This window comes from Sinocyclocheilus anshuiensis, unplaced genomic scaffold, assembly GCF_001515605.1.
Source record: "Sinocyclocheilus anshuiensis isolate Anshui unplaced genomic scaffold, SAMN03320099.WGS_v1.1 scaffold1214, whole genome shotgun sequence".
NCBI classification, from domain to species: domain Eukaryota; kingdom Metazoa; phylum Chordata; class Actinopteri; order Cypriniformes; family Cyprinidae; genus Sinocyclocheilus; species Sinocyclocheilus anshuiensis.
The window spans coordinates 205,943-219,605 of NW_015555777.1; the positions used below are offsets into that span (position 1 = coordinate 205,943).

Here is a 13,663-nt window from a genome sequence, read left to right on the forward strand (position 1 = left end):
ACCAGCCTCGGTCTCCCTTTTCTGTTTCGGCATTGGACATTTGATCAGTTTGTTATTTATCTCATTCCTTCTTGTCTTGTTTAATGTTGCTTAATCTTATGGATGTTATGACATTTCTGTTTGTGCGCCACGGACAGTAGAGGCGTTCGATTACACAGCAGCACACCGTCACTATTCGCTCCCCCACATCATGGGCTATTTTTGGCCAGTGCGTTAGCTCATTATATAGAGTTTTCTCCCCTCCCTGCCTTTTGGCAAGCAAACGTACGCGTGACAGCTCGGGAGAAGAGTGTCGGTGAGCGTAAGACCTCATCTTGGAATATTTCTTTGCGTTTTACACCCATTTATTCTGTATTTTGTGCCGCTACTTCACAGTTTGTCCCGGTGCGATGAGAAGACAGCTGTCGCACACTAGTTTTCCAAAGAAGCGTCACGGGACGCGTCTCAAATACTCCACTTGGACTGAAGAGCACTGCGAGGTGGCGCACCCTGCTCGCTGCCTCCGTGAACTTCCTCTGTTGCTTTTGACGATATTTTGAACACTGCATCTCACCTCATTCAGCTATCAACAAACAATTTTTTTTAACATACCGAAGCGTTCCAGAAAATCATGGAAACTAACCCTATACCCATTTTGACTATCCAAACTACCCCATTCGATGACCAGAGACCAGGGACGAATGGGCTGCGAAAGAAGACAGCGGTTTTCGAAAGTAAAAAGAACTATCTGCAAAATTATATCCAAAGTTTGCTGTCCTCTATCGACTTGAGGGACCGTCAGGGATGCACTATGGTGGTGGGCAGCGATGGAAGATACTTCAGCCGGGCTGCAACTGAAGTCATCGTTCAAATGGCAGCTGCCAACGGGGTAAGGTGTACTTCAAAAACACAACACTCAGGCATGCCCTTCTAGTTCACTAATTTATTAAGTATTCAATTAGCATTTTCTGATACATTTATTAGGTTTTCTGATCTAACTCATTAAAATATAACATACCTGTTAGATTAATTAAGGTCTTTAAATGTATTATCTATTTATTTACTTACGTACTTACTAATAAATGTTATACATTTTCTTATCTGTATAACAAACAAAAATTCACTATTTATTTATTTATTTATAATTTCCTATGAAGTATGATAGATTTTCTGGTCAATCAAAAATGCATTATTTATTATTTATTTATTTGTTTGTTTATTTATAATTTCCTAAAAAAAATTGCTAGAGTTTGTGATCTATGTAATAAAACTTTTTTTTTTTTTTTTACCTACCTACCTATTGGTGTATTCAGTCTTGCTATTTTTATTAATCTATTTTATTATTTTCATTATTATTATTATTTCACCTGTCTTTGAAAAACACAAGATTTTTTTAGCATGATTTGTCGTGTATCTGGTCGACATGGGTAGTTTCATGATTTAAAATAACATTACATGGATTTATAGTGTATATGGTCATATCTGTTTTTATTCAAGAGTATCTGGATTTTGATATCCCAAACGGCCGAGAATTTTGTTGGAAAACCTGAGAAGCCACAAACTGTGCATGTAATGAGAGAAAGTTTTAGAGCTAAATCTCTGTGCTGGCCTGGCCAAATGTATCCTGTCTTATCTGTTGTGCCATCCCTCCCCTGCACACTCTTCCTGGAGCGCTGCCGCTTCCCTTGTTTTGACCTCTCATGTTCATGCGCTATGGGGAAACCCAGAACATATGGCCACAAGTCAAAACTCTATTCATCATCATTTCTAGTGTGTTTTATTGTGCTTCTAATGAAGATTATAATGTTTGGTTCAGTCTGAGCATGAAACCAAGTCATTGTTTGTGACGCTCTAATTTTTTTTTGATTCCACTCATATTATAAAATAGTCAAACCAGCCTTCCATCCTTAATTCTCCTACTTTGTATCAGTGCCATTCTTCCATACAAACTCAGTAGCTCTCAGAGGCATGATGTACTGAGGCTGTGTATCCAAAAGCAGAACCTTATATGGATAAGCTGCTCAAAGAGTGCTGGGAATACAGTTCACACTCATCAGAGATGCAAGTAAAAGCAACGGGCTAAGCAAAGCATGAGCCTAGTGAGTTATTTAATTGGCATATTACTTCAAACAAAAACAAAAAAAGCCTAGGGTCAGTGCACTTGTTCATTTTAAATGCTTGAGTGAGGGATGCCAAATAACTCACTATTTATAGAAAGTGGCTGATCTTGTTGAGTCTCAAAGTTGCTGAGATGTCTGGGCTGCTGTCTTGTGAGCTAGAAAGAAAGTATCTGTCAATAATCTGGACGCTTGATAAAGGAGGTTGCAATTTATGGCAGATATCTCAAGACTCATTTGAGTACTTAGAAATTGTTAGTGTGTGTTGCTGTTTAGTTTTGTCCCTGAGTCAGCTTGTCACTCCTACAGGAATGAGCTTCCAGACAGATGTAGCTGTTGATCTGGTATGCAGCAGTAGCCATGACTGGCGCCTCTGAAGGTGGCAGGTTTAAAGCCCACCATATAATGTTCTGATAACCCTCGCATGACAGGTGAAGGTCTGGAAGCAAAGGGCGTGTTCGGGATTTTAAGTATAGAAAGTGCACTTTTACACTTGTCATTTCAAACCTGTATGGCTTACTTCTGTGGAGCACAAAATAAAATATTTTAAAGAAAGTTTTATGTTTTTGTTCATACAGTGTAAGTCAGCAGAGTCCAAAACAACACTGGACTCCATTGACTGCGATAAATCAAACTTCACACCAATAAAACCAAAACTTGATTTCAGATTGGCCGTCTGGTAATTGGACACAACGGGATCCTTTCCACCCCAGCGGTCTCCTGCATCATCAGGAAGATAAAAGCCATTGGTGGAATCATCCTCACTGCAAGCCACAGTCCAGGAGGCCCAGGAGGAGACTTTGGGATCAAATTTAATGTCGCTAATGGAGGTGAGAATATTACAAAGCATAGGACACACTGTATGCATGCACTTTCAGAATGATAAAGATGACATTCTGATTTCAGTATGTTTTATGTAATATCAGCCTTTAAAGGAATCACTGTGTTAACATTACCTTTGTGTAAGCTGTCATGAAAAAGTATTCACACCGTGAAACCCAAGTGTTGTACATCTTGAATCTCACAGTAAAAATATCTTCTATGGACATATATTTATATCTATTGAACTAAATTTACCTCAAATATATTGCTTACCTTAAATTTAATTTTGCTTTGAATTGCACCATTATTATAATTTTTATTTTTTATTGCGTATTAGTGACAAACACATACCAATGCAGTATAACATGTATGCTCACAAATACAGTAGAAATGGTAATATTGTGAAATATTATTGTAATTTAAAATAACAGTTTCTATGTTTAATATATTTTAAAATGTAATTTATTCCTGTAATGGCAAAACTGAATGTTCAGCAGCCATTACTCCAGTCTTCAGTGTCACATCAGCCTTCAGAAATCATTGTAAAAGTGAACATGTAAAAGTCTTTACTGTCACTTTTTTAAATGTATCGTGTACTTGCTAAATAAAAGTATTAATTAAAAAAATATGTATATACTGGTCTCAAATTTTTGAATGGTTTTTGAATGAATTTTTCAATTTTAGCATGATGTTTAATTGTCAGTGTCCATCTCTTTGTGAAATTGCACATATCCCAAATATGTGAATATGCATTGTGGTGCATTATATTTTCATTTTGGTGGATTATTGTGAAGTACTGTATATACCACACATAATGAATTAACGTAATTTGTTCCTCCAGAGTAATAATTTGGTTTATTTTGGATCCTGACAACACATATAGCTACAAATCTTTGAAAACTTATTTCTATTTTTGATTGACAGATGCAGTATTCTTAGATCCAACTTATTGTCATTGGGCGTTTTTTAATATTTGAGATGTTTTGTTGAAATCTGTCACTGTTTCCTGTTTACAGGACCATCCCCAGACACAGTGATGGAGAGGATCCATCAGGTGAGTCGCACACTAGAGGAATACGCCATCTGCCTTGACCTCCACATCGACCTGTCCTGCCTTGGCCGTCATGACTTTGACTTGGAGAACAAGTTTAAGCCCTTCAGAGGTGAGGTGTATTAACTTATTCTCATGTTATTGTCACAAACTTCAGCTCACACTCACGTGCTGAGCTTAAAAATGTTCTTTCTCTGTTTTCCAGTTGAGATTGTGGATTCAGTCGAGATCTATCTAAACATGCTGCGGGGAATTTTTGACTTTGGTGCCATCAAGAGCTTGCTGACAGGTCCAAAACAGCTGAAGATCCGAATAGATGCCATGAATGGAGGTCAACTCCTGTAAACAGTTGCAAATGCTTGTATGCAGATTTATATCTGTTTGTAGAGTCACATCTTTATGTCATCTGTTTCAGTTATGGGACCATATGTCAGAAGAATCTTATGTGATGAGCTCGGGGCTCCAGCTAATTCTGCTGTTAACTGTGTCCCTCTGGAGGACTTTGGAGGCCAACACCCCAACCCTAACCCTGCATTCGCTGCACCTCTGGTGGACTCCATGAAGGGGGGAGAGTTTGGCTTTGGGGCCGCTTTTGATGCAGATGGGGTGCTTGTCTCATTTACAAATAACTTACAAATTACACAAACACAGAGAAAAATGTAAAAACTTCATAAGAATAATATTCAGACAGAAAGCATAAGAATCAAGGCTGTTAAACCAAATTATTGCTGAATTATTTACAGCTTCTTTGTCAGAGTCTTGTTTTGATTCCAGTTCTTTATTATTATTTATCTTTTTTTTTACTCTGTTTTAATTTCTGTTTAGTTATCTCTATTTCTTAATACTGCAAATAAGTGAGAAACAGGAAACACATACTTTTACATTAACAGTCAAAAGTTTAGGGTAGGTAAGATTTTTTAAATGTTTTAGAAAGACATCTTTTGCTCATCAAGACTGCATTTATGACAAAAAGAAAGACAGCAGTGTTCTAAAATAATATTACAATTAAAAAAAAAATTTCTATTTTAATATATTTTAAAATGTAATTTATTCCTGTTTTGGGAAAGCTGAATTTTCAGCAGCCAGTCTTGATCCTTCAGAAATTATTCTAATATGCTGATTTGCTGCTCAAGAAACATTTATCATCACTTTTGAGAACAGTTGTATTTCTTAATATGTTTGTGGATTTTTAACTTCTTTGATGAATAGAAAATTCAAGAAAACAGCATTTAAAAAACTTGTTTTTTTTTTTGTAACAATATAAATGTTTACTGTAGCTTTTGGTCATTTAATGCATCCTTGCTCAATAAAATAATTTATTTCTTTCCAAACGATCCTAAACTTTTAAACAGTAGTGTTATAGTGAAAATGATATTCTTCATCATTTTCAAAAAGATGCAGCAGCTGGTTATTTTATGTAATAGATCAATTAACAAGTACCTTTGATCAAATATGATATCTTGCTTGTTTAATCAGATTAAATGACAGAACTAACTGTTGTATAATCTTGGATATGCTTGTCTTATGTATAGGATCGTTACATGATTATGGGTGAGAATGGATTCTTTGTGAGCCCGTCAGATTCACTGGCAGTGATGGCTGCAAACCTCTCCTGCATCCCTTACTTCAGTCAGAGAGGAATCAGAGGTTTTGCCCGCAGTATGCCAACCAGCACAGCCATTGACAGGTACAGTAAGTAACACTTGCTAATCTAACTGTAAAAAATAAACCTATTTTTATAATTTCATAGAAATGTAGGTGTTATATTTTTTTTTGATAGGATACCTGTAATATCTATACTTTTAAAGTACGAATAGGTTCCATTTAGGGATAAATAATGTACAAAGATGTACCTTTTAACTTTTGTTCCTTAGGGTACTGCTCCAGTGACGGCTTTGTACCTTTTTTTTCTTATAGTGTGTACCATGCTCTCAGATGATAGCGCTGAAATGCCATTATTCACAGACATGCTGCAGGCCTTGCTGAAATTTAACAAGTCATCACTAAAAGTTACTCAAACCGCTCTATCTGATAAAAACATGCTACTAACCTCCCGCAGAATGACCATATGTTGAGCACTAACTGTTAACTTTTAATTCGGTTTGTCTGTTCTGCACAATCATGAATATGAATTATGTACATGAATATTAATTACAGATTATTTGCTTTGCTTTTATTCAGCCCACTGCCAAGTACACTGTTGGTTCAACTTAAAATTTTTTCACATGGCGTGCAACAATTTCTTTTTTTGACTGTCACATTGAGAGTCAGGGACATTTTCCCTTAACATACTGTAAGAGTTCAGAGCTGTTTAAATAAAAGTCAGTCAGCTCTCAAAATTGATAAGCTGATGATCAGGGAGGAAATCATCCATCAGGATCTTTCCACTCTCTCACAATTAGTTTTCCGCTTCTCGTTCTGTCCGGTGCAAGACACTGAGCGGTAAAAGCATTAGTGATGGGGCCAGAGGTTACAGCATGGAGACTCACTCCCTAAGAATAACAGTGTTAGCTCAACCATGCGCTCCTGCAGACACCATTCACCCCACTAAAAATAACTTTCAGGGTGCATCATGCTAAAGACCTGCCTGCTTTGAGACAGGATCTTGTGCTATGAGAAATAAATAGTGATTTTGTTCAATCAGAAGACATTTGTTAAATGTAAAGTGTCATTTTTGGGGGTGTTAAATACTTTTTCCTATCCCATGCAATTTGGAGCCTATTTTGTGGTTATGTGTTGCTCAAAACATTGCATAGTCTGACACAGCAACAGCTCAACCAATGGTGTGAGTTGAGGGCGGGGCTGTCTGTTTTGCTGACCAATGGGGAACAGGGAGTGTTCAAAAAACCTGTCTGAATACAGTGATGTTTGAGATCAGCCTACAAAGTTCTGTCAGAGATTTGCCTATACACTTCAGCTTTCAAAATTAGTTTTAAAAAGATAACTTTGTAAATTCATTCACACTGTTATACACTTAAATGAGTCAGCCAAAAAAAAAACTGACAACCCTAAATTCTTCACTGGCCCACTTCTCCTCTGTGCACAAAAGTTTGCAGTCTTCCGAAATAATGTGATCCTGACTGATATGAAATGCCCTTATTAAGGGGATAGTTAAATAAAAAATCTGTTATCATTTACTCACCCACATGTTCCAAATCTTAATGACTTACTTTCTTCAGAACACAAAAGAAGATATTTTGAAGAATGTTGGTAAATAAATGTTTCAGTTACCATTGACTTCCATTGTATGGACAAATGAAACATTGAGACATTTCTCAAAACAGGTTATTTTGGTTAGTTTCACAGTGGAAAGAAAGCCATACAGGTTTGTAAGGCATTGTAGGGATAGTGGGTGCACTGTCCCTACAATGCTGGCATTCAAACAGGAAGTGATGTTATTTAGCGCTGCCCAATCAGTCATTAAAAAGAGCCAGAAAGTGCTTATTGGGTCATAACACCAGAATTAACCCTGATTTCCTCCCATCAATATTGTTTTTGTTCTGTGACTCATTATTCACTTCCTAGAGGCTTTGCGAGGTTGATTCAGTGTCAGAAACACAGTGTCAATGAGAATGTAAGTGTGGCTAAGATAAAGAAAGAGAAGTTGACTCTGTGTTTGGCCTGAAGTTATACCTTATGAAGTATAGCCATAGCTAAGCAGAGTGTCATGTTTTCCATTCTGTAAATGATAGTTAAGTAAGTATGGGTCTTCCCAGCCTAGAAACAGTTCTAGATTGTTCTCTTTCACATTCTCCCTTACACTGAAGTCACCCTTCAAATCTGAGCTGTTGCCTTCCAGGCTAAAGGTGTGGCCACACTAGACTTCTTGTTCCATTCGCTTCCATTTGCACACATGTGAATGTGGCAGCATGGAAATGGCAGGATTTGTTACTTTACTAAAGTTTAAAATTTGGTGAATTTTGACCTGTAAATTTGTGTAGCAAAAAAGACTTCTGACCAATAATGGAGTGGTCACAAACTGACGTTTTGACTCAATAAAAAGAAAATAAAGTTAAAGTTTCAAATTTATACATCTTTTAGTGTTTATTTATATATCTTTATATGAAATTTAATGGATGTTGCATCATGCAAAAGCAAAAGTTTTCAGTTTGGGATGCCATTGTAGAAATGTGATATATGATCATTAAGAATGAATTAAAAAATACAAACCAAACAATACTGTTTTGCCATGTATGCCATCACCATATTATTCTCCAGCAAAGGTGTTTATGAATTTATTGCTTTTTGAGAGTTTCTTATAACAGTATATAAATTATTATAAATATTAAATATAGAAATATTATCTGCACAGCTGTTTTTAAGGATACACTTTTTAATCGTTCACACCATAAATTGTAATTCCCTCACCACTAGAAAAGAGCGTCAAGTCAGAAGAGGAACTGATCCTGTTTAATTAGCTGTCGAAATCAACCGTAATGAACACATTCTTGTATTGTGAGTCTTTAAAAGTCAGATTTTATAGTTCTGGAACTGGTGATAGAGAATCCTTAAGTGTCTCTGTTCATGAATCTGTATCATTCTGTCCAACTAATTTGATCTGTTTTTCTGAGGCATGAATGTCTCTTGGGGTGTGAGTTGTTGGAGCGAGGCGTCTCTGCTGCTGTAAATCTTTTTAGGCGACGAGCGAGCTCTAGGCTGTGGCTGTGTGTTTATACTATGGACCTCTCAGGAGTGTGTGTTTGTTAAGTGCCAGTGGAGATAATCTACTAGAGCATGTGTGTGCTGTAGGTCTGGTGTGTGTTTGCTGAGCTGTGTTTGAGTGGAGTAGCTCTGTGTCTTTGTACTGTATTTGTGCGTATTAATGTGTTTAGGGATGTAAGGATGGAAAGGAAACATCTGCCGTGCTCCCTACACGTGGGAAGGGGAAGAGAGAGAATGTGCACTATCAATGTGACCATGCACTGAGAATGAACTGATGAAATATGGGGAAATTATACACAGGACAATCCAGTCTAACTGTAAATGCAGTCCTAGTGTGTTTGCTGTAACCGTATTTTAAACTTATCTAATTTAATGATTGTTTTCCTAGAAATGGCATGTATCTTTATATTACATTCTGGGACTTTTTGTGCATTAGTGGTGAGATTTTTAAGTAACTCTTTCTGCAGGTTAAATTGTTTCACCCAGTAGGTTATGAGTTATTAATTGAGTCATTCACTGAAATGATTCGTTCAACAACTCTTATTCATTTTGCACTGTAATTAGTGACTGTTTTTAAGTGAGTCAGTTTGTTCAAAAACACTGATTCATTCTGGAACGAAATAAGCGACTGTTTTTATGAGTGAGTCATTGAATCATTCACTGAACTGATTCATTTAACAACACTGTTTTCTTCAGAAAAAAATAAGTGACTGTCTTTATAAGTCATTGAATCATTCACTGAACCGATTTGTTCAACAACACTGATTCATTCAGGAATGAAGTAAGCGACTGTTTTTATGAGTATAAGTCATTGAATCATTTACCGAACTGATTCATTTAACAACACTGATTTATTTGAGAAATGAATAGGAATGTAATGATGCACCCCGAGCCAGTTGAAAATCAATACAAATATGTGACGATTCAAATCGGTTGAGATGTTAAATGAATCGCGATAGGTAGGAGTTTATATGAATGTATCTCTAAGGGGAACAGACTGTCTTTAGAAAAGTTTAGATGGTATTTTCTTTTTATCTCATCTCTGTATAATGCATATTAAAGTGGTGTTTACACGTAGCACTGCTTTGTGTACAGCGGTAACGAAGTAAACGTTATATTGCATGTTCCATAAGCGCCACCTGCTTTCAGAGAGTGAATCCGCATCTTATTCAGCCTGTCTGCTGTTCTGCTGTCACACAACAAAAGTCAGACCTTTCAGGTTTTGCTTCAAATTTCAAAACTATACAATCCAATTTAGATTAAAAACTGCTTATGCTGCATGTATACAGCATCTTTGTTTGGATTGTGATTAAATTGCAGTGGTTGCCTCTAATTTTAAATGGAAAGAGCACAGACAAAGCCTTAGTTTGTTTATATGAAGAGATTTCTTTCATTTGTGTTTTTGTTTTAAATTTAGTTTTGTTATTTGGCATATTTCAATTTCACTCAGAAATGAGAAATAATGTCAGAAATAATAAAAGGACACCTTTTCATTTCTAATTTGTCTTAAATCTGTAAAAAAAAAAAATGGTGAGAAAATCGTATTGTGAAATCAGTATCATGAATTGAATCGCATTGTGAGTTGAGTGAATCATTACATCCCTAGGAATGAAACAAGTTACTGTCTTTATACGTAAAGGCCCGTTTACACCAAGGACGGTAACTATAAAGATAACGATAAAGATATAGTTTTAAAAAATCGTTCTCAGTATTAAAGAATAGCAGAGTCCACACCACAGCTATAACGATAAAGGCACAGAGAAAAAATATCGTTGGAATCACTTTCAAAACGATTTTTTTTCTAGCTGATGAATGGTACAAACATTGACATCCAATCAGAATCCATCCTGCTATAACGAGCTCGAGAATTTAAAGTGGCAGACGAGCATACGCTTAGAATAAACACGATATTGTCCGCCAGTGTGGATGCTAATATCATTATCTTTATAGTTATCTTTATAGTTATCGTATTTGGTGTGAACGGGGCTTTAGTCAATGAATCATTCACTGAACCCTTTCACTCAACAACACTTATTCATTCAGGAATGAACCATCAGTTAAATTAGTAAGCCATATTTTGCCGATTTATGAATGAAAACATGACAACAACACTTTTGCTAAGGTGATATTGCATAAATACCCAAAAAAAGAGAAAAGTAGCTTGTTTCAGCTGGGTTTTTTTTTTTTTTTTTGGCTCAACCAATTTTTGCAATTCCATTTGGTGATGCTAGTGATGAAAGTTTCACAATTTATATTAAATAATATGAATCTTTGAACTGAAAAAAATGCATAAAAAGCTGATTATTTGTTTGTAATTTTAAGGTGTCTTTCAGTATATGTTGTCGAACTCTTAATTTTGGTCCTCGTCTGCCACTTACTAGATTAGACTTTATAAGGTAGCCAAGTCCTTAAACTATTTGTTTATATTGTAATGAATCAATTTCAAGCACTGATGGTATTCAAAGGTTCACTTTCAAAATTGTATTCAATTGGGGTACCAGCTTAATGAGACTGTCAGCTCATGCTAACATTCTGCCAGTTGATAATTGGGTTTATTACCAGATTGAGGTTAGAAACAGCTGCCGACTTTAAAACCCTGCTGAACACATTATTTTCCAAATGCTTTGGAAAGTCTTTTCTAGATAGAATTGTTTGTTAAAATCCAGTCACACCCACTTGAACACATATGCATGCAAAATAGATGCTGGATTAGAGATAGTGCTGCTTGTGTTGGCCACAAATATGAGAATAAATCATTGAAAACAAGTCAAGGGGTCAAAGATTCCAGTTTGTTGTCCGTATGCCAGGCTTTCCATTCTGCTCCTTGTCCCTTGAGTCAATAACACTTGTTTTCCCATATTTAGTAATTCCACCCATGAGTAAACAGCTGCATCTTTACTCTTCTCATTTACATTAGTTCCCTCTCATCTATCCCTATATCTGATGGGATCTCAGCAACTCATTACCCATAATGCCAGACTGCAGTGTCTGAAAATAGTTATGAATCTAGCCAACAATCCAAGATCAACAAACAGAGGAGGAGACTTGTAATTGCGTTCCTCCTCTTGTTTTCTCGATCTCTTTCATTTTGACACTGAATATCTTTCATTTTCATAGCCATGAATGATTACAATTCCCGAATACAAAACTTGCTGTCTTAACAGTAATGTTGTATGACAGTATTTGTCCAGAAGTAGGCCTGTTTCTGTGACAGCTCGCAGGAGTTTGACAGAATAAGGAAGTTAAACAGGTATAGACTACACACCGATGATTAAAGTGCTGTGTGCTCCTCCAGGCACATGGCTGAATCTCAAAATAAATGTCAGCCAAAATGTCAGCATGGTTTCTTTCTGCTTTTTGCCTTATAAAGACACTGGATTGAGAAGACAAAATATGCAGTTTAATTTATGAATCCGTCAAAAGGACAGATACTAAATGTACTACAAAATGAGTGTGTAGAAAGCTGAATGGTAATTTCTTTGCCTGGAGTACATTAAATGATCATTACCTCAACATCTTTCTTCTTTCACAGTATGTCCTTTGTCGCTGTTTACCATATAGTCTTGTATTTAGATATAAACATGGATTAGTAATTTTTAGAAACTAACAGCACACCCATCTGCCTGTGGTCTGTTTATAATTTCTCATTTTCCTTCAGTCCTTTTCTGACTTACAGATGAAAGATGAAAAGGGGTCTGAAAATGGATTTGTGTTCACAAAACTTCTAGACAACATGCATCTTCATCTTATTATGCAAAGACATTCCCTAGACTTCTTTAGCTGACATAGTCCAGAGCTCAAGTCCTGCTAACACTCATAAACACACTGAAAACACTTGGCAGCATGACATTGTGCTGAAGGAAAAATCAATTTTTATTGTTGCACTATATTATATTATATTTATATATTATATAAATTGCTACTGAAGGTACCAATAGAACATTTATTCTTTTAACCTGCAGTTTTACATTGCAGTGCCATGCAGCTGTTTACACTATTTTACACATACTCAAAGGGGTAATGCTGTTAGCCAATGAGATGATGTCTTTCTTTTTAGATTTGATCTTGTCTAAATAAACTCTGAGTAGGATTGCACTGGGAATACTCATGCTTCCTGTTTGTTTACAGGGTTGCTAAGGCTATGAAGGTGGCCCTTTATGAAACTCCAACAGGCTGGAGATTCTTTGGCAACCTGATGGATTCTGGGAGGTGTTCTTTCTGTGGAGAGGAGAGCTTTGGAACAGGTGGGTGCCATCAGAGTCCTCTAAAAGCCTTACTTGAGCGTTTAAAGTAGTCATCATGAATCTTCTGTCAAAATGTATTTAATTTACAGTATTGTCCATATATTGTGCCAAACGTACTCGGTTACTAACGTAACCTCGGTTCCCTGAGATACGGGAACGAGTACTGTGTCATGCCGTGCTAATGTAGTGGAACGACTAAAGGTATAAAACTTCCATAAGCAACCAATGCTCATAGAGAAGTTAACAATAACCCAAGGCTAAGACGGGCTGAGTTTCCAAGGTCACAATTGAATTTGGTGAATTTGCGCGAGGATCTGTTTCAGTGTAATCATCCTGAACGACCTCTTCATGAGGGTGCGATTCAGGTGTCTGAGATCGAGGATGGGTCGGAGGCCACCATCTCTTTTGGGGACATGGAAGTAACGGCTGTAAAAGCCTGACTCGCTCTGGGCAGGAGGAACCATTTCCACAGCTCCTTTTGCCAGCAAATTCATCACCTCTGACCGCAGCACCTGAGCGTCCTTGCTCTGCACTGAGGTGGGGACCACGCCGCTGAAGCGCAGGGGTCTTCAAGCGAATTGGAGTGAATATCCTCGCTTTATTATCCCCATAACCCATATCGACACTCCGGGGATGGCTTGCCAGGCCTCGGCCCGCGTGGCGAGGGGTTGAATTAACTCGGGTGACTGGCCGCACGGGGGCAGAACACTTATGAGTAATGGAAGAGGAAGTTTGCTCTCTTTTTAAAAATGTTTGTGGTTTATTTTTTCCTCTATCACAGCGGTTGA

At 36.9% G+C, this 13,663-nt stretch overlaps 1 protein-coding gene across 1 annotated transcript; it reads left to right on the forward strand.

Moving 5' to 3' along the window:
- The first annotated feature begins 273 nt into the window (after window positions 1–273).
- On the forward strand, window positions 274–12,925 carry LOC107674497 (phosphoglucomutase-like protein 5). The gene is made up of 7 exons (XM_016468478.1): window positions 274–868; window positions 2,764–2,926; window positions 3,935–4,081; window positions 4,175–4,300; window positions 4,385–4,575; window positions 5,502–5,656; window positions 12,760–12,925. Exons 1-7 carry the CDS (start codon window positions 611–613, stop codon window positions 12,923–12,925), a joined length of 1,206 nt encoding a protein of 401 aa, XP_016323964.1. The 5' UTR covers window positions 274–610.
- The last annotated feature ends 738 nt before the right edge of the window (window positions 12,926–13,663 follow it).

Coding starts and splice junctions, on each gene's coding strand:
- LOC107674497 (XM_016468478.1), top strand. CDS start 611: ATGGAAACTAACCCTATACCCATTTTGACTATCCAAACTACCCCATTC. Junction 2,927..3,934: donor ATTTAATGTCGCTAATGGAG/GTGAGAATATTA, acceptor TCCTGTTTACAG/GACCATCCCCAGACACAGTG. Junction 4,301..4,384: donor AATAGATGCCATGAATGGAG/GTCAACTCCTGT, acceptor CATCTGTTTCAG/TTATGGGACCATATGTCAGA.